Genomic DNA, 19590 nt, shown 5'->3' on the forward strand with positions numbered 1-19590 from the left:
TTATTACTGTTAAACTTTAGTCTGAATTCTTTAAAGGCCTTTTGCTTCAAAAAGAATAGTAATGTGTTTCATACGGTATTTTTTTTTCCCTTGGGTTTGACATACCTTAGGATCTGTTACAATTGACACACCCAAATGGAAACGTATTATGCTGAATGTTTTTTTCTGCTGAACAAACGCACTAATACACAGACCTAAGCGTCTGGTCCTTCTTGTTCCTAAAGTAAGTTTTTAAATAGATGTCGTTCCGTTGTTAATTAAATGTCTTAATACGTTACGCGCAATTGATTTTAATGTACGTAATAAGATGTACCTGCTGCGTTGAAGTTCTTATTGTAACCCAAGATTGTAGATGTCTATAAGACTTTTGTGTAAATAAGTATGGAGAAATTTCACTGCTCCGCGCTAAAATGTGGCAGTAACCTTTTTTAAAAAAAGAGAGGATGCTGGAAACATGTGTATACCAATATATGTATATAGATGGTATTACTATTTCGAAGAGAAACCACGTAAAATTCAATGATGAAGTCACCACGACATCTGTTAGATACCCATGAAGGTGAATGTTTCTATTGTTGCTTTATGCGAGTGTATCCATGCAAGTTGTTCGCAAGCTCTCGGTCACATCTTTCTTATTGTTAAGTACAACGAATAGTTTCACCAATAAACAAGGGAGGAAGTATTTTTACTAACAATACTACCAACTCTTAACGCACGGGAAGTTTCTTCAGAAAGAACCAGAGAAGAATTTTTCCTCTCATTGTCTCTAATATTGTAACGGTTTCGCAAATAAAGCCATGCACCATTTGGATGCTGGAGGGAAACTCAAAAATATCGCATTAAATTCACCCTTTCTACTATGAAACCACTGCATGAGAAGTGTTTGGTGAAGGCGTATGAACAGATAACAACTTCAACTGGCACAGAAATATGTATAAAAACATGGGTAAAGGGTGGTATAAGTAAAGCTACTGAAAAGGGGATCTCCAACTTTATATCCTTTATTTGAGATTGATCCTATTAAAAATAAGATGCGACAACCGAAATGATTGAACCCAAATATTTTACAGACAATTTGGAATGTGATTCCAGCTAAGGATGGTCCCACACTTCCTAATTTTTTGCAGACGAACCCAAAACTTGGGATCTGCATGTCAGTAAACATATAGAATCTATACAAGTTTACAGAGAAAATTATATTGCAAAACAAGTTGCGGATCCCAAGTTATTGGGTCATTGAAAAAAAATAAGAGATCTGGGACAAGCACTGGAGTGTCCTTTTGGAAGAAAAAATTATGTTAATCATTTTACCTTTATAATATCTATGACATTATAATTTATGCAACATAATTAAATTCGAAATTCCAAAAAATTCGAAAAACCAACTTTTTATGCTTTATAATATAAGTTTAACATCATTTATACCTCCGGTTCCCTTTAAGTTTTATTTCATTTGAGGAAGCCTATTAGACGTTTTGGAGAAACGAATCAGCCTCTTTATAGACTATATATTATTGTAGCAAAGTAGTTTTTGATGTCCATGCTAAATGCTAAAGTCGAGATTCTCTTTTCGTATTGCTGCAATGTCTCAACGTCTCTGTAAAAACGTACCATCCCATTTTATCTTCTTTTATTCAAACAAAATAATAAGAGAAATATTAATTTTTTATTTTTGTATTTGTATAATAGAACAAAAAAATACATTATCAAAATCCCAGGGAAAATATAACATTTATAAAAATCTAGGAAAATGTGTTGTCATTATTCAAGTTTCTTTCTTCCATCCGATGGAATCAAATTATACCAATACTCCTTATTTGCTCTAAAAGTAAATGAATGTGATAATTATTCATAACCACGTTAGCTTGTATATGTTGAGCATTAAAAGGTTTGCTGTGAGAAAAGTAATTTCATATACCTTTCCTGAACTATTGGATTGTGATGATGCTTTAACGAGCTACCATAAAGTCCACGACTGTTTTTAGGTAGACGACCTCTTTCCTTGTGTAGCTAAAATAAATTGTGCCAATTAAAAGTATGTAATTTTTCTATTTACAAATGTATTTTTATATGACAAGAAGCTATATGACCAAGTAACGGAATACCAACAGAATCCTCGTTCTACTGGATTTATTTAGGACACAAATTTCAGTAGATTCTGCACTGCTTGTAGATCGTTCTCATCATTAGTACTTTTTTCTTCCAGCTTTCTTATTTTATTCATGTTTTGTTATTTTTTTTCCATATACTCGTTTTCTATATTTTTATTTATTTAATGAAATTAATTAATTACCTCTTCAGCCATTGCTCTGATATGATAGGGTTCGAAACCACAACAGCCTCCTATGAAACGTACACCTGCTTCATAAGCTCTCCTTGCAAATTTATGGGCATCCCAACGTGAAATTAATCGAGATTCTAAAGCTATGAAATGAATCGAGATTATATACCTTTTAGGTTGGTGCACCAGAACTAAAACTAACTTAATACTAATGACAAAATCATACTGTAGTTATTGAAAGAATAAAAAATATTCTTTACCCAGGACAGCTTCCGGGAGGTCCTCGAAACCCCGTATTCCAGCATCAGCCGTTCGGTATCCTAAAGGTTGACAAATCCAGTGTTTCTTCATTCCCTCGTTTTCAACAGCTTTCTTCATTCGAATCAAAGTGTCCAAACACATGTCTGGATCGAATCGACAATTAGTGCCAATTATATCAGCTCCTGAAAACGGTATTAAAAAAATTAATTTTTACATTCCTCTTAATTTTGGTGTTTCCTCACGTTCAAGGCATACATTAAACTCTTCAAACTGTAGATCCCGACACTTCGAACATGCAAGTCCATAACCCATTAAGCATCTTTGAACGTAAATATCTTCAACCGTTCAATAAAAAGACATGATCCTATTAAAAACCTGATTGTTTAATAACACGTGTTCTTTTTCAGACTGTCCACATTCTCCTAATTAAATCTGTCTGATCTTAGGTGATAATAGTTCTTATGGAGGTCCTAATCGACGTACGATGTTGTATATGGCACTGCAAAATATTTCATTTTCCCTAAATAGATATTTTCCTGCTATTTAGAGAGCATCATTTAACGCGACAGCTAAACACATGAAGAGTTGTTAAACTAAATATTTTACCTGTCTTGGCAAGCCTTATTCCACATTCTTCGACTGAAACGCCGTTACAATCACCAAGTGGTCCAATGCAAAGAGAAATGGCTACAGGTGCTCCAGTGCTTTTCATAACTTCAACAGCCCACTCCGCTTCTTCAATATAACTAAAATACTAAAAAAAAATATACTCGAAACATGAGTTTAAAAAACGTGTATGTTTTTCATCAGCTTTTTTAGCATGATTTTGTGTTTTATTCACGTTTTTTTATCTTTTTATTTAAGATGGTATACAGTATACCTCTGCAATTAACAAGTCCATATTTTGCGATTTAAACACATCAACCTGTGCTTGAAACTCTCTCTGAACTTTTTCCTTTCCCATATTCTTTCCAAAAGAGTCCGTTGGTGATATTGGGCCTGCTACCAAACACCCATACTCTTTAGCAACTTCTATAACCAGTTTACAGCCGGCATCACTCACATCTTTGGCCTGTTTGAAATTAAATTTACATGTGAAAAAAGTTACAAGTTGCACTGAATTATTTAGTCGCCTGATATTATTTGTTTAGCTCCGTGGTACCTGTGTAGAGTGTAGAGGTAGATATGTGTAGACAGCCGCAAATTGTATGTCATTCTTAAAATTAGCAAAGCTACTATTTTTCTGCTCAAGTGGATTTTTCAAGGCTTGGCGCCTAATGTAACCTAATGTGACCTCATCATATTAAGCTTTCTTCGATCTTAGTGTATTGAACCAATTAGGATCTCTGATAGAACCTTATTTATTTATACCTTTTATACCCTTTTTGAAATTAAAAAAATTCTGCAAACAAAAGTTTAATTTTGCTTACAACCAGTTTAGTCTCATTTGTTCTACATCTGTTTAAATTTTCATCTGTTCCATTGAATGCAAATGCTTCCAGTAAGTCCGCACCACACAGTGCAAATTCACGATGGAGCTCTGTTACTGTAGAAAAACGAGAGTATCGAATTAGAATTGTCAGTCGTTTAATACGCCCTTATATTACAAGATATTTAAAATAATATCATAAGGATGTTAGTTAATATCGGATGCGTCTTAAATTTTTGCAAATTAAGCTCATAATTGCAAAATTAAATGTCGTAAAAGATCAAAATGTAAAAAAAAATTATGGATTATATTATTGCAGATTTTTCGCGGATTTTTACTAAAACTTAATCGAAATTTATTAGAAAATAACGAGTGGAAACTTGAATACAACATCATGTCCATGAGCTCTAAAAAATATTATTAGTGTCCATCCCTAAGCCAGACCTTTATGCCTTAGTCGAAAGGAAAAGTCGGCATGGTCGGTGAAAATAACTTTCCGTTAAATTTATTGCTAGATATTAATTTGATATGTTCACTGAGAATTATTTTTTAATTTGAAAAATATATCAAAATTATATTTTGGATATATATAAGTAACTAAACAGTGCTTTCTGGAACAGGGAATACAATTTTTTTTTTCTTTATTTTCTCATGCCTTGAAATTCGACACTGAAGTTGTCATATCCTGTAAAAATATTTAGAATAATAATAACAATAATAATAATAGTGTCAAACCTGCACTGGGATACTCGAGAACTACTTCTGGTGTGTAAGCGCCGGCGGTCACATATCCTCTTCGCTCAAAAGCATGTGTACATCCTCCATCGCAGATGATAACTTCGCCAGCATTTAATCGGTCTAAAATGCCTGGTTTCTAAAAGATAAAAAAGAAAACCTGGAAGGTTTTAACAGTCATCACACCGGATATAACCTTACCCCTGGAAGCTATTTATCCCTGCTGTTGCCCTACTACCAGAAAGAAAAGACAAAGGGCCGTTAAAATTTTTTGCAAAAATTGTATTAGAAAAGCCATTGATAATTGGCACAAATCCCACTTTAATGTTGTTGCAGGTTGTCTGAAGGATGTCGCTTCAGTTAAAATAATTTTTACTGCATCATTTTAACATTGACAAGAAGTGAAGACGGACACCGGTGTGATATTAGCAATTTTTAATAAAATATTAATATTTTTAAGTACTAGTGTAAATGTTTGGAAAAAAATCTTCCCAAAAAAGCACTTTTTGTTAATTCGCGAAAATCACTTCCAGAAAAACTTTTCTATATACGTAGAATCATCCGCTAAAATTAATACCAGCGAAATTCAATTTTCTTCTTGTTTTTATTGTTATTTTGTAAACTTTTGAGAAACAATCAATATACTTAATAATATGTCTGTATAATTACAGTATCCTTCACAAGAAGAAACTCTGGAAACGAGATTAAACAGGTTAGAAAAATGCATATCTCTTTTTATATGCCTTTCTTTATATTAGCCACTGCTGTTAAGGGTAAAATAATTTGGTAAGTGCCTGAGAAATTTAATAGAGAATTTCTGCAATAATATATAATACGTATTTGCAGTGTTCACATTCTGGCTATCCTTCAAGTGAGTCTAAAAATATCACGATTGTTTTTACTGTTCTAGGTGATTCATGAAATTTACATCATTTTAAACTGATAATCGACTAACAAAAACCGCTTTGTTCTATTTTGTGAAGCAATAAATTGTAATTTGATCATACAATGTATGAAGAAATGGCACGGGAATGTAAATAAAATGTTTTTATTTCGCGACGAAACTCGGTTAAAGGTACTGTCCGATTAAAAAACAATATCTTTTCTTTTGTTTTATTAAGTATCAAAAATAACGAAGATTGCACTCTTAAATAACAAAGATTTATCCAATACTTAGCACCATCGTTTGTTTGTTTGTTTTGACCTTGCTGCACTACCCTACCATCTTCACGAACTTTCGAACGCGGCAAAAGGACTGGGTCAATTCATTATTCAGCACATTTTTGCTTGTGACGTAGTTACCTGGCTTCTTATTAGGCAACCCCCCCCCCCCCCCCCCCCCCGACTTGCGCATCGAACGACTAAATGTTTATTTATAATTTTTTTTCCTTTGTTTAAAAAAGTTCTTCATGAAGATAGCAATGAATGAAAATAATTCACAGGTTCTAGGATTTCAATTCGAGCCGGAAAGAACAGCGAATGATGAGCTAGTTCCGACTTTTCAAGACGTAGACGAACCTAACATTGGAAACCTTGTTGCTCCTACTCCTAAATGTGAGAGGATGCCCTCTGAAGTGTAGAATGTTTTTGCTGTCACGAGACAGACTCTCAGTCTTTTACAGGAATATTTGAGTAGGTGTGCGATGATTCGCACGTGTAAATCAAGTAACGCGTGCGATGTAAAACGCACGTGCAAAGAATGTTACGCCTGCGATACGGGCTCCGAGGTTATTTTTGTTGCGCATTCATTTTGCGGTAGAAAAGTGGGGGACGTTTTAAATCGTGAACCCCAAACACGATGATCGAGCGTCTACTGGTATAGCGACTCTCTCAATCTTAACTTCCTTTTCTACATGTCCGAAATAGTATGCATGACTATACTGTCATTTTTATATTTATTGTTTATTTTTCACAAGCAAATAGGCAAAAATATGCTTTGTTTTCAAATTAAAAAAAATCTTTATCCACGTGGCTTAAATAAAACTTCAAAATTCATTCAAAAAGTTCAGCTACACTTTAACAAAATTTTTACAGAAAAAAATTTATACCGCCCGTGGGTTTCGGTTTTACATGCATAAAGAAAAAATCCATTAAATTCGGACCTGCTATGGTTTCCAATTATTTTGTCAAATGAAGAAATTATCTACAATTAAATCCATGATAAAATGTCTATTCCGCCTGTAAGTGCAGTTTTGCAGACTTGCTTCATCCGTGCTCCGTCGGCGTTCACCTCCGCATTAGTTAAAAACCGCATGGCTGGATTTCTTGTGTAAGACCTGGTTACCAACGACGAAGGGGCCAGGCAAAAGAGATTTATGTCTACGTAGTTCTTTTAACTAAGTCAGGAGTCGGTGAATTAGCTAGGATGGTCAGGTTGGCTATGAATAGGCTTGCTCGTGGATTAAAAGGACTATTCAATAATTTCTGAGATCTAAAAGTGTCCGACCAATACGGAAATCTATCGGACGTTTTGTCTGACGACTGTCCAAAAATTATTTCGAGGGCTGCCATCGCACGCTACAAAATGGATTTTATAGGTTGATTTTGAAAACTCAATATTTATTTTTCAGGCGTGCGATTAATCACACGCCTGAAACGATTTAGGCGTGTGCCGACCGCACGCCTTTCCTGAAAAAGTCTGGACTCTATTCAATATTTTTAATTACATGGTATCAAAGTTTCTACTCCTTCATGAGTAATTCTTAGATGCGAGTGTGATTGAGTAATATTGTAATATTTTTCAGATAAAAAATGTATTACGGAACACGAAGAATTCCGAGCGGTGGTTTTATTAAAGAGTACGCTGTGAACATCTTTGGTGGCACTCCATGACAGAGAGTTTCGAACGACCACCTAGTTACCAACCCCCACTCACCTCCTTAACATCCTTTTCTTTCCTCCGTTCAGATATTTCTCTGACTTTTGGTTTTTCCTTATACGGAAGATTTTTTTTTGGATCCTTGAGCAGCGAAAAAAAAATTTTATCCTGTTTTTTTCGACTGTTGTTAGTGCAATTCACAACAGCGCACCACGACATTATTCTGCCTCTCAACCTTACTGAATGTGCGATCTGAGTCTAATCTCTCTGTGGCGGGACATCTAGTAAAGAGGAAACTAATTTTTAATTATTGATTGGTTGTCTTTAGAGTAGCTGAAACAACTATGCAACCCTAAGGCTAAAGTCATATTGAACTACAAGTTTTATTAGCGAAAGCTTCTTACTTAGGTTCGTACAGAATTAGCACAGTGTGTGTTTACCTTAAGGTCTACACACATCTCTCGCCTTCGATTTTTTAATTCCATATGAATAATTCATAAAAAGCGGTCTTTCACAATTCAGGGGGTAAAATTACCAAAATTTTTAAACATATAATAAAATATCAGCCCTGGCCCACGTTTTATCTATTTTGGTCAGTTCGGCGCGCTCCAGGTAAATACGTCACACGCGACATATTATTTCAGCCTCGCTTTAGTGCCTATCATCCGCCATCCATATAAACAATCGAAGCGAGAGACCGCATGCTTTTTTGTAAACAAGAATGAGATGTTGTTCAGTTGGTTTTAGGAAAGAAAACAAATAATTATTTAATTATTTTATAGAAATTTGTTCCAAATAAGAATTTTTTGTCAAAATTTTAGTTGATTTTGTCAACCTAAGAGAGCTTAGCTTCGCAATTGTATGATATTCGCACGATGTTTTTGATATTTTCTCACCATGTTAAGTAAATGAGACCACGTCTTTTATATCTCGATGATCCAATATGTTTTTGACAACAGTTTTTAGAAGCGTTTACGTAACTATGGACACAAAACGTCAACAAAGTATTTTTACATATCCATGTTTTTGTTAGCTTTAGCCAACCCCCAGGTTATTATAATGAAATATATAATTACAACTGTCGTTTTTATAGGCCACATTATCAATTCAATATGTAACCATAGATAATAAAATAATTATAATGGTATAGATTTATCCTGTTATTACCGGTTTTTATGCAGTGCAGTCTAGGCACAAGTAAAGCGATTGTAGGGATAAAGTTTTCATAATGGTAGCGCAACAAGAGGAAAACAACAACATTAGCAGAAAATTTAACTTGTGGCTTTACCATTATAACAATAAAATCAAAGAAAAGTATTCTTTAATGGTGACTGTATTCTAGCAGTACCATTTCAGAAAAGAAACAACAGAAGGCTACACATTTCTGCCTTATTTTTGTATGACACAACATTCCTTGTAAGAAAAGACATAACTATAGCTAAAACACTTTACTCGTGCCCAGACTGCGCTGTATGGGGCAAGTGTAATTAGTTATTACACTCCTCCGTCAATAATAGAAAGTCTTTACAGAGAGAAAGAAGAGTGATTATGAGTAAATATATGGTCAAACATTGCGTTGGCCACTTTAATGTGCTTTTCAACATTAGGAGAAATTCCTAAATGCTCACATGCGAGCTCTGAATAGGCGTTTAATTTTGTCATAAAAAGTGACATTGTAGTCATTACACTTAAAACGATAAGGCCTGAGCAAAACAGCTAGTTTTTTGTAAACACTTTCTGAACTGCGAAGAAATCATTCCAAAATATGATAAAATGGTACTTAAGTTTGGGAACTTCAATACAAAAAAACTTAAATTCGAAACATAAATAATAACAACGATAAAGAATCATAAAGAAAAATAAAAAACGAGTGTGTATTTTGCAGACCACGGGTTATTTCAGCGCCAAAAAAAACATTATGCATATATTTTTGAAAAATACCATTCAATAAGTAGCAAGTCATAAAAATTTTTTTTTTCATTACAAGTTCGTTTTTATTGCTCCAATAACATGGGTATAATTTCTTGTGGCTCGAGTGGTCTGGTTATTAAACTATTTTATTCAGAATGCTAAAGGATGTGACGGAAGTCTTATTTGTGCTGTTCAGCCCTAATAAAAAATGTTTCATTCTGGCAAAACATGTGCGAAATACCTTAACATTATTGATTGGCGGAAATTAATTTTGGCAAAACGCATTTTTAGACTTTGCGAAACTTGGTCTAAACTTAACCAACTTAAAGTAATTCATGTAAAAACAGAAAAAAGAAAAAAATTGCGAACAAACCTTCAAAGAATCCATCTCTTTCTTGATCCTCTTTTCATCTGCAATCGATTAGACTATAAATAAAAGCAATTTCCTATGTTCGTTTGAAAATAAACAAAATCACGAAATATGGGCTGTGTAATTGTTATGTCAATAAGGTTGCTAAGGGTGTTATTATTTATGACTTCGCTAAGTTAAACAAGAAATCACGTCGGTTTATTGTCACACATAACGAAAAACATTTCAGTCTTTACGTCCCTGCAAAGAATATGTCGATATGATCTTGATCCAGATATTATTAAAAAAATAATAAGCTGCGTAATGAGAATGCAGTGCACAAGGTCGTCGTCAAAATTTCTGCAAACATTCTTAACACTTCGGACAAAAGTTTTTCTCAAAAATACACAGTTTTGTAGGCAAGCTTTATCCTCTGTGCGTGACTGAGAGCGTATTTTAAAATAATATGCAGAAAGAGGAGGAGTGCATTCGTGCTCCGCGCGGTGGACGTTACCCTTACCAATGATATATAAATTAAATACCCTTCGGTTTGCCGTTATGTGTTATATGTTTTGTTAAGTATTGTTTTAAACGTCCTCTGTGTATTATGTAATTGTTGAAAATTATATTTAAAAAACTTGTAAGATAATTGTAACAATTTACGTTGATAATGTCTTGTAGTAACAAGATGAAATATCCGTTAAAATAAAAACAATGTCATCATCAATTAAATTTCTTGTACTTATTTTAATTGTGAACTCATATGCCCGAATTAATATATTTAATATGCAGAAAGAACCAAAACTAAATAGGAGTTTTGCTTTTGTAAGAGCGCATGTGAAAAAAACAATAAAAAAAACAAACTTTAGCTATATTTTTTAAAAATTAAAAACTGTATATGTTAATACAACATTATCCAGATAAATATATAGTGAAATACACATTATAGTGAAAATTTGTTTGTTTGTTTCTTTGCTTTGCTGAAAAGAAAAATTAAAGATTTCCCTGCATAAAGTCTCCAAATTCTAGCTAGCTATGAACTCTACAAGCAGAAAGAAATATTACGTATTTTGACATAAAAACACTCCAGCATAGCGTCCTTTCAAGTCATCCTAAAATTGTTGATTTTTGATTTTAAAAATATTTTTTCACTTCACTTCAATTTTTGCTTTAAAAAATTTAGCAACAACAGTGCCTTTCTTCATCTTAACTGGGAGACAAGCTGCAATAAAAACAGCTAAAGATATCTTAAAGTTATATATCAGAAAAAAAATAGTAGAGAATTTTTAATCCAGTGAAGTGAGCAATAACAATGACTCTAATCCAGTGTGATAAAACTTTCCTAAAGACCGCCGCTGATGCTATAACGAAAGGCTAAACCAACATATCACACTTCTCCGTACGTGTGATATGATAAAGAAGACTTTTAACTAACATATGATTTTTATATCTCTTTTATATTGTCAACATCAATGGAAAAATGGAAAGTACGAAACGAAACAACACTTAATAGACAATAAGAATAAAGTAAAAGAAAGACTGTGGAGAAAAACACGACACAATCTATACTTATTGTAGTAAACATAAGAAACACCTACACCCTTAAACTTTCGAGGGCAGTTGCTAATGTACCTGGTTCAAGGACAATGTTTTACACTGCCTGCTTAGCCACGTGTAGCACAACACTGTAATAACGATTATTGTTGCTGTTGCCGCGATATCCAATGCCACGTTTAAGGGTGATGTTTGTGTTCTCTTTGGTTTAAATGAGGCCGAATAAAGGGCGATTTTCACGAAGCACGTTGGACAGCAAATTTGCTGGTCAAATATATCTGCGCATGCGCAGTTTTATCTGCTTTGACTTTGCTTTGAAAAATTCGCTTCGCCAAAAAGTAGAAACAGTTCCTACGGTTTAGCAGATGTCGGAGACGAACCGAAGGTCGGAATTTGACACTGAGCAGTAAATAGATTCCGATGGCTCAAGTCTACTCCGAAATCGGGAAAACAGAAATACACAAGCTTGTATAATAACTATAGCACGATAGGAGACAAGATGAGGTATGACGACACACCCGTTAAAGATTTCGAGTATAGTTTTCTGTCTCTTGCACAGGAAGAACGACTGATTGCGATAAGAGTTATAAACGAACTGCCACAAGAAGGCCGAAGGCGCAAGAAAGGTGAGGAGGACTTGGGACTAACAGAAGCGAATCTAAAAACTAAAGAAAACCTAACATCCTCCCCCGTCAGGCAAAAGTAAGAAGCCTAAAATAAACCGTAAAGCTTAAAAAAAACCTATAAACTATAAAATAAAATAAAAAGTTTAAAATAAATGTCCACAAATATTTACATGTTCTTGACCCTTGGAATGTTTGCATCGTCAACAAAGGAAACATCTTTCACTCGGATGGTTTCACCACTTCTGCAATTCGCGTAGATTTTAGAGATATCAACAGATTTTTCGATCGTATAAGCTTGTGTGTTTAAATTCCTACCAAACAGTAAGTGATTTGGAGTCAACACTTCGACTCCTGGTTCGTAGTATAAAAATGTTAATGGACGATTGTTGATTACCACTTCGATTTCCTTGACAATTGTTAACAATTGCTCGTAATCAACATTTTTATTTTGCAAATATTTTTTAAGACATCTCTTAGTTGATCGCACCATTCTCTCAAACATCCCACCCCACCACGGGGCCGCTGGCAAGTTGAATTTCTATAAAATCTTTTTCTCTGCAGCAAAGAGCTGTGTTTCTTCTGAGATAAATGGCGAACCATTATCAGATATAATAACATTGGGAACGCCACGTGCACTAAAAAATCGAGTTAAGTCACGGATGCATGTAGTCGCGGAATAATCAGGAACTAAGTCCAAGTAAATAGCCCTTGTCGAGGCACAAGTAAATAAAAATATCCATCATTTATACATAAGGGTGGCCGCGTCAACAGGAGCGTAGATACTTCGAACATAAACGGGACCAACGTAGTCCAGGCCAGTACAAGTGAAGGCAAAACTGTCGTTAACTCGTGCAGATGGAAGATCAGGTGGAGCTGGATAAGAATACGGTTGTCCATCGACAAATTTACAAAGTACGCATTTACGAAGGAGGAGCTTGATGTAGTTTCGACATTTAGGAATCCAAAATCGTGATCGTAATTCGTAAAGTGTTTCGCGTAAACCATTATGTGCAACCGTTGCATGACAAAAATATACTAACAACGCAGTGAACGGATGGTCGCGAGGTAGCAAAATCGGAAATTTAGCGTTGTAGGAAATCGGTGCATTTTTCAGTCGTCCCTTACATCTATAGATATTATCCTCGTCTTTGAATACACGTAGATCTCGTGACAGTTGGTCAAAATTCGTTTGTTGCACCAGGGACTGTTGCGTATACCGGATCCATAATCGTTCAGCGTAGGCGAATTCATCGTTAGTGATGGTTAAGGAGAGTTGGCGATCCTCTTTCTTCTTCTTGATATTGTCAATAAATCGAAGTGCGCAGGCGGTGACACGAATCAGTCTTCTAAAAGAAATAAACTTAACAACATTTAAGCAATTCAGTTCAATTGGGCTTACCTTCTTAGTATGACTTACTAAATGGAGTACCCCCGTCGAAGAATCACTAGAATCTCTACAAACTACATCCAACAACACGACTAACTTCAAACCCGCGAAAATCAACATCAGCATTTGACAAAAAAACAGGACCACCGACTCACAAATTACTGTCCTTCAACTCTGACAACAAACAACCTCTTGAGATGATATCTGCAGGGTTTTCAGTGGACGTAACATGATACCAAGAGGAAATAAAATCCACTTGTCGAATTTTATCAACATGGCGCTGAATATATGGCTCATAACGCTTTTGGTGATTTGTGATCCACGACAAAGCAATCGTTGAGTCAGACCAACAGTAAACTTTAGATATCGGTATAAGCGATGACAAGTGATTAAAATAACATCGATGTGGGTACTTAATAACCAGCATGCTTGTAACTCGAGACGAGGTATGGTTGCTACCAATATGACACGACAATGACCCAACGCAACAATCAAACGCAAGTATGTGCAACAACCGTAACCCTTCTGGTTGGCATCACAAAATCCATGAAGTTCACCCAAATTTCGAAAATCACCATACCATCTTGAGACACACACCTCCAAACTACCCCTCATATCCTTAATAATGGCTTCCCATTCAACCAACAAGTCTGCCGACAACCTGTCCTCCCACGAAAGTTTAGCTAAACAAATACGTTGAAACAAGACCTTCAGACGAAGTATAACTGGATTAGCTAATGATGCCTAGTGGATCGTATATCGAGGCTGTATATCGTAATAATTCTCTCTTGGTTGGTACGCTGGACACTGAAGATAAAAGCTCCTCCATAGAAAAGTTTATAATGTCGGTATCTTTGTGCCAGGTCAATCCTAACACTTTCGTAACATGGTTGGATATGATCGATTGTTAACCATAAACTCTAAAGATTCGGAATTTGATTCAAATTTGCGTAAATGAAATGACGCCTCGGCCAATCTTGATTTGCATGTGTTGAAAAATTTATAAGCTTGACTATCGTTATCTGCATCACTAGTTAAATCATCCACGTGTAACGATTTCAAAAACGATGAAACAAAATCCGAGTCAGAATTATCGTACGAATGAGCGTGAATAATCAGAGTGCTCGATATTAAAAACAGCGACGATGTTAATCCGAAAGGTAAACGACAAATGCGATAGCTGAAAAGTTTAGCGTCCATGATGTTACTCGGAGTTAGACTGTCAATATCTTCAAAATAAATGAATCTAACGAACTCGCGAAATTCTGAGTCCAACTCAATCTGTATAAAGGCCTTTTCGATGTCGGCGATAAAAGCAATTCTTTCGGCTCGAAAATGCAATAAAACTCCCAGCAGCGGCTCAGCCAAAGTAGGTCCTGGATGAAGACATTCGTTAAGAGATGATCGGTATGTTCTAGCGCTAGCGTCAAATACGATCCTTACTTTAGTCGTTGTTTTGTCCTCGCGTACAACCGGACGACGGGGTAAATAATGCGCTTTTTGCCAAGGAAGTTTTGTACCAATTTTTTTAATGATATTCTTATCGAGTTGTTCCTTTAGTATCGAGTTGTATTACTTAAAGGAGAATCATTTTTAGCCAGCTTATCTCTCAAACGGAAAAATCGATTCAAACAAATTGCATAATAATCCGAAAGAACTTCGTACTCATACTCTTTTTTAAATGGAAGCTTCACTTTATAACGACTTGTATGCTGATCAAAGGTTATAGATTTGTTAAAATCGGCTACATCAAATGAGTGTTCTATTTTCGACTCTTCAAGCGGAAACACATGTTCAAAATCAGAAGCTAGTGCATTAGTCGAGTCGTTACGTTCACTTTGTATAGGGTCCGCTTAAAACATAACCAAACTTGCTTTTAATAGCGATTGGACCTTGCTCTCCTCTAACAACTTCATGTTCTATAAACGACCAATAAAAATCAGCGCCAATGAGTATATCAATACCTAAAGTGAGATTGTTCGGATTGTCAACCGTAAATTTCGAGCAACGTCGATATTTTGAGAAGAAACTGGTGCGCATATATCCTTTACAAAACAGGTTATGTCGACTTCGAAATTTAACAGAAGTTTTTAAACGCAGGGTAACCTTCTCAGCGTTTTTTGAGAATTCTTTTTACCAAAAACTTGTATCGAGATGTTATCTTCGCCAATAGGACGCAATTGTAACCGTGATTTCAATGCAGGTGTAATATAAGAAAGTTGAGAACAGCTATCAAATAGTATTCTTGCTGATTTCGAAATGTTTTGTGCAGAAGCAGCGGCGTAGCCAACGTCAGTCAGACTCTGCGATCGACCTGACCTACTTTTTTCATTTTAACACGTCGTTTGTTCTACGGCCACCGCCAACACATGGATGGGCGCACAAATTGTGCATCCCGCACAAATCTTTTCCCGGGCGGCGCACACAAGCTTCGCGCTTGGCACGTCGTTTTCGCAGGATTTAGCAGTATCCACTTTGTTTTGCAGGCTGAGGTGTTGAATCTCTACTTTGTTTCGCAGATAGTCTTTTTCGCAGGATTACCTGCGAAAATTATGCCTATGTACGGTCTTGTGTCTTCCATTTATGGTCATTTTGGACTCATCCTATTGGCTAGTAAATTTCGCAGAGAGGTTAAAAATTCGCTCCATATATGGCTATAGAACATACGCAAGAAAGTAAAAAAAAAAAAAAAACAAGGCTAGCGAAGTTGTGAAGGTGAAGAAAGCATGAAGTTGCTGTCAAACGTGGATCCGTATAACTTTTATAGAGCTTCATGAAAATTCTCTACACTCGAACCATCCAATTTTTGTATCTGTATGTAAATATTCAGATTTGTTTTCCTGTGTAGAAAGCATTTTCAAGTTTTAAGTTAGCTAGCTGTTCATCCTCTTCTGTAACTCTGCGTAGACAGCAGATTTTGTAGCTATACAAAATAAAGCTATTCTTATAAGCCTTTATAACAGTTTAAAAGAAATATTTTAACTTTTTATACTGATTGTGGTCAGCTATGATTCAAGACGGTTTTAAATCAGAAGATTTTTCCTCTTCTGCCTTAAAATAAAAATTTACAACCAGTATCTATTTTATTTTGCGATAATGACAAACATTCTGGGCTAATAACCTAATCCCTTCAGTTTCTTTAAGTTTGAGTAAAGCTATTTAAAGCGTTCTGCTCAATATTTTAAGCTAGGTTGTCATATGTTATGACAACAAAGCAAAAGAAAAGAAAAAGGAAACGTGTGTATCGTCTCGAAGTTGTTCCTTTTGCATTAGCCAAAACTTTAGTTAATCAATGTGGTACTTCTAGCACTAATGACGAGACTTCCTCCATTTGTAAAAAGCAAACCTTTAACTTTTAATCTTTTTCGTCAAAGGGATTTCTAAATCGAAACCTATTAAACCTAAACAAGTTTTATCTGCAGAGCATTGGTAGATTCATTCCCTTCAGGGTTTTTTTAACGGTATTGGGAAATATAATGTAGCACTCACTACGACAAGCTCTACATCTCTGATTACAATTTTTCTTCCCATTGTATCTTCCGAGAGGACGTGTAAAGGTTTATTCATTGTAGTGAAGGGTCTCGGGTTTGTCTTTCTCAAAGGCCATTTTAAAAACCTTATGAACTTTTTCTTGATATATATGTACAGAATTGATAAGGTCAATGTTATGGCGATGCTGGCAATGTATCTGTTAAAATTATTAGTTGTCTTGCTAACATTTTATAGCAAAACAGATTAGCTTTATACATATCCTTGTTCTTCTCATTGCTTAAATTTAGTTGTCTGTAATTCATGCTTTGTACATTATTTCTGAAACATGATGAATCGAATCAAACGTAACATATTTTTACACATTTTCCAAAAGTAGTTTAAAATTTTTATGCAAGAATGTTCCTTACTTAATGTTTACTTTAATGTTTGTAACACGATGTGTGGAACGTATTATTAACACGAGAGTTTTCAATGAATTGTATGAAGGCTTTTTGTCCATGGTTCCATTTAATTTTATTTTTGAATTTTTTATTATATTTGTGAAGAAAGAAGATTTTGATTTGGTTATTTTTTAATGACCTCCAATCTGCAGAAAACTTTATTTTGGTGCTAAATATGAAGAAAGAAGAATGAACATTTTAATTATTGTTTTAATAACTTTCAATCTATGTAAAAACACTATGGTGGTGTTGTGTTGTCTTTATGCTGGTTTGATTACACCCTTGATGATAAAGAATTTAATGTATTTTATGTTGTCATTTATTCCCCTTTTTCGATCAATTCGATCAATACTTAACGTCTATCGCGTATCTCAGAGAGTTGGTTTTATGGCGTTTCAGTGCTTAAAGGACGTAAAAATGCGTTGGCTGGACCCGTTGGAGGGCTCACAACGCCCCCCCCAAACCCCCAGTTGGTTATTATCGCAACCTGCGGTGCGATGTTGACCTTGCTGGTCAATGGTTCGACTAAGGTTAATTTTTTTCTGGCTACGCCCCTGAGAAGGATTGGACACATTTACATAAGCGGTTTTCAACAAAACTTTTTTAGATAAGTTACTGCCTGCGACGCATGATGTCGATCCGAGATTATCCTTATCATCGTTTTCTTTATTATCTTTAGATTGCTTTTTTGGCGCACAAATAGAAAAGTGATGTCGCCTTTGCCAGTTAAAACATTTGAATTTTGACATACAATTTTTTGCCATGTGTCCAGATCGTAGGCAAATGAAACACAACCTTTTCTCCTTGACTATATTACGCCTTAGTTCCACATCAGTTATTATTCTACATTCAAACGACTGGTGGCGCTTCGCACAAAATACACACTTAAGATCAAAGTTTTTACCATGTTGATTAAACGAAGAGTTGGTAACTAGTGCTGCGCTTGAAACAGGTGTACGACCTCTAAAACCTTCAGAATTATTTTCTACATTCGGCACAACATGTTTTCTCACGTGCTAATATTTCGGTTTAAAAAACATCTAAAATTTGACTAATATCCCAACATTCATTTTGATTAAATTTTCGACTGACCATTAAATTAAGTTCGGTAGGTGTTTTTGCCATTAACACTGGAATGAGCAAAGGTCCGTACATGTCCGAATTTATCCCTAATGCTTCCAAACTGCGCACCTGGCTCTCAACATTATTATAAACCATTCTTAATTTTTTAACATCATTAATGTCGCTGATTACTTCCAAAGAAAAAAGCTTTTGCATATGTGCAAAAATTTTTAGTTGTTTGTTACCGTATCTTTCTTTTAGTAAATTTAGCGCGACTTTGTAATTATTGTTTGTTAACTTTATACCCTTTAGTGTCGATGCGGCGTCCTTTTCCACCAAATTTTTCAAATAGGTTAATTTTTGTATGGGTGACAGAGAATCATTTTTGTCAATTGCGCATTCAAAAGAATCAATAAAAGTTTGCCAATTTGAGGGTTGGCCGTCAAATGTTTTAATTTCTATACGAGGTAATTTTACGTTTGATGCTGAAGCATTTGAACTAAAACTTCTTTCTGATCACGCAGTTTTCACAGTTTTATCGATAAAAGAATCAAAATCTTTATGATTTCAGTTTTAAACATTATGCTAAATTCTGTGGATAGTTGTTCTTCAGCATCTAAATCTGAATCTTCCTTGTCTAATAAAAAGTTCATGACAGCTTCGTCCAAAGTCTTCAATTTTTCAAATTTTTCACTTAATGCATTCTTAAACAATAACATTTTAGAATAGTCCGCATTTTCAGCATCTTTGATTTTTTCGATTTCAGCGTTAGCTTTGTCAAACAAAACAGAAATGCCCCTCTTAACCGTACCTCTCGACCTTTCAGCTTTTCTTAACGTATCCATATTTCCTTAAGCGCAAAAGACAAAATGTAAACAAATAACGTCAAGTCAAAACAAATCTCAAAAACAACGTAAAAACATCAACCAATACCGTAGTCTACCAACTCAAAAATTCAAACAATAAAACAATAAAACCTCTCTTACCACAAACAAACCAATGTAGAGAAAGTGATCTCTCCGAGGGCTCCAATTTTCTGTCTCTTGCACAGAAAGAACGACTGATTGCGATAAGAGTTATAAACGAACTGCCACAAGAAGGCCGAAGGCGCGAGAAACGTGAGGAAGACTGGGGACTAACAGAAGCGAATCTAAAAACTAAAGAAAACCTAACATATAGCAGACTGATTGATGATAAAAAACCGCCGTCAAAGCTAAACAAGCAATTCTTTGCTTAACCAGTGGC

The 19590-nt window shown here is 35.1% G+C and overlaps 1 protein-coding gene across 1 annotated transcript; it reads right to left on the reverse strand.

The window, feature by feature from the left end:
- Window positions 1–1658: 1658 nt before the first annotated feature.
- On the reverse strand, window positions 1659–19506 carry LOC130640717 (betaine--homocysteine S-methyltransferase 1-like). The gene is made up of 10 exons (XM_057447234.1): window positions 19332–19506; window positions 9809–9861; window positions 4707–4845; window positions 3973–4088; window positions 3423–3614; window positions 3149–3296; window positions 2542–2724; window positions 2294–2424; window positions 1919–2010; window positions 1659–1822 (listed from the first exon to the last, which is right to left on the reverse strand). The coding sequence occupies exons 2-10, from the start codon at window positions 9821–9823 to the stop codon at window positions 1762–1764; spliced, it is 1077 nt and encodes a 358-aa protein (XP_057303217.1). The 5' UTR covers window positions 9824–9861; window positions 19332–19506; the 3' UTR covers window positions 1659–1761.
- Between the last annotated feature and the right edge of the window lie 84 nt (window positions 19507–19590).

The sequence above is a fragment of the Hydractinia symbiolongicarpus genome, chromosome 4 (assembly GCF_029227915.1).
Source record: "Hydractinia symbiolongicarpus strain clone_291-10 chromosome 4, HSymV2.1, whole genome shotgun sequence".
Classification (NCBI taxonomy): Eukaryota; Metazoa; Cnidaria; class Hydrozoa; order Anthoathecata; family Hydractiniidae; genus Hydractinia; species Hydractinia symbiolongicarpus.

Coding starts and splice junctions, on each gene's coding strand:
- LOC130640717 (XM_057447234.1), bottom strand. Junction 3,297..3,422: donor TGGACTTGTTAATTGCAGAG/GTATACTGTATA, acceptor ATTTTTTTTTAG/TATTTTAGTTATATTGAAGA. Junction 1,823..1,918: donor AATCCAATAGTTCAGGAAAG/GTATATGAAATT, acceptor ATTTACTTTTAG/AGCAAATAAGGAGTATTGGT.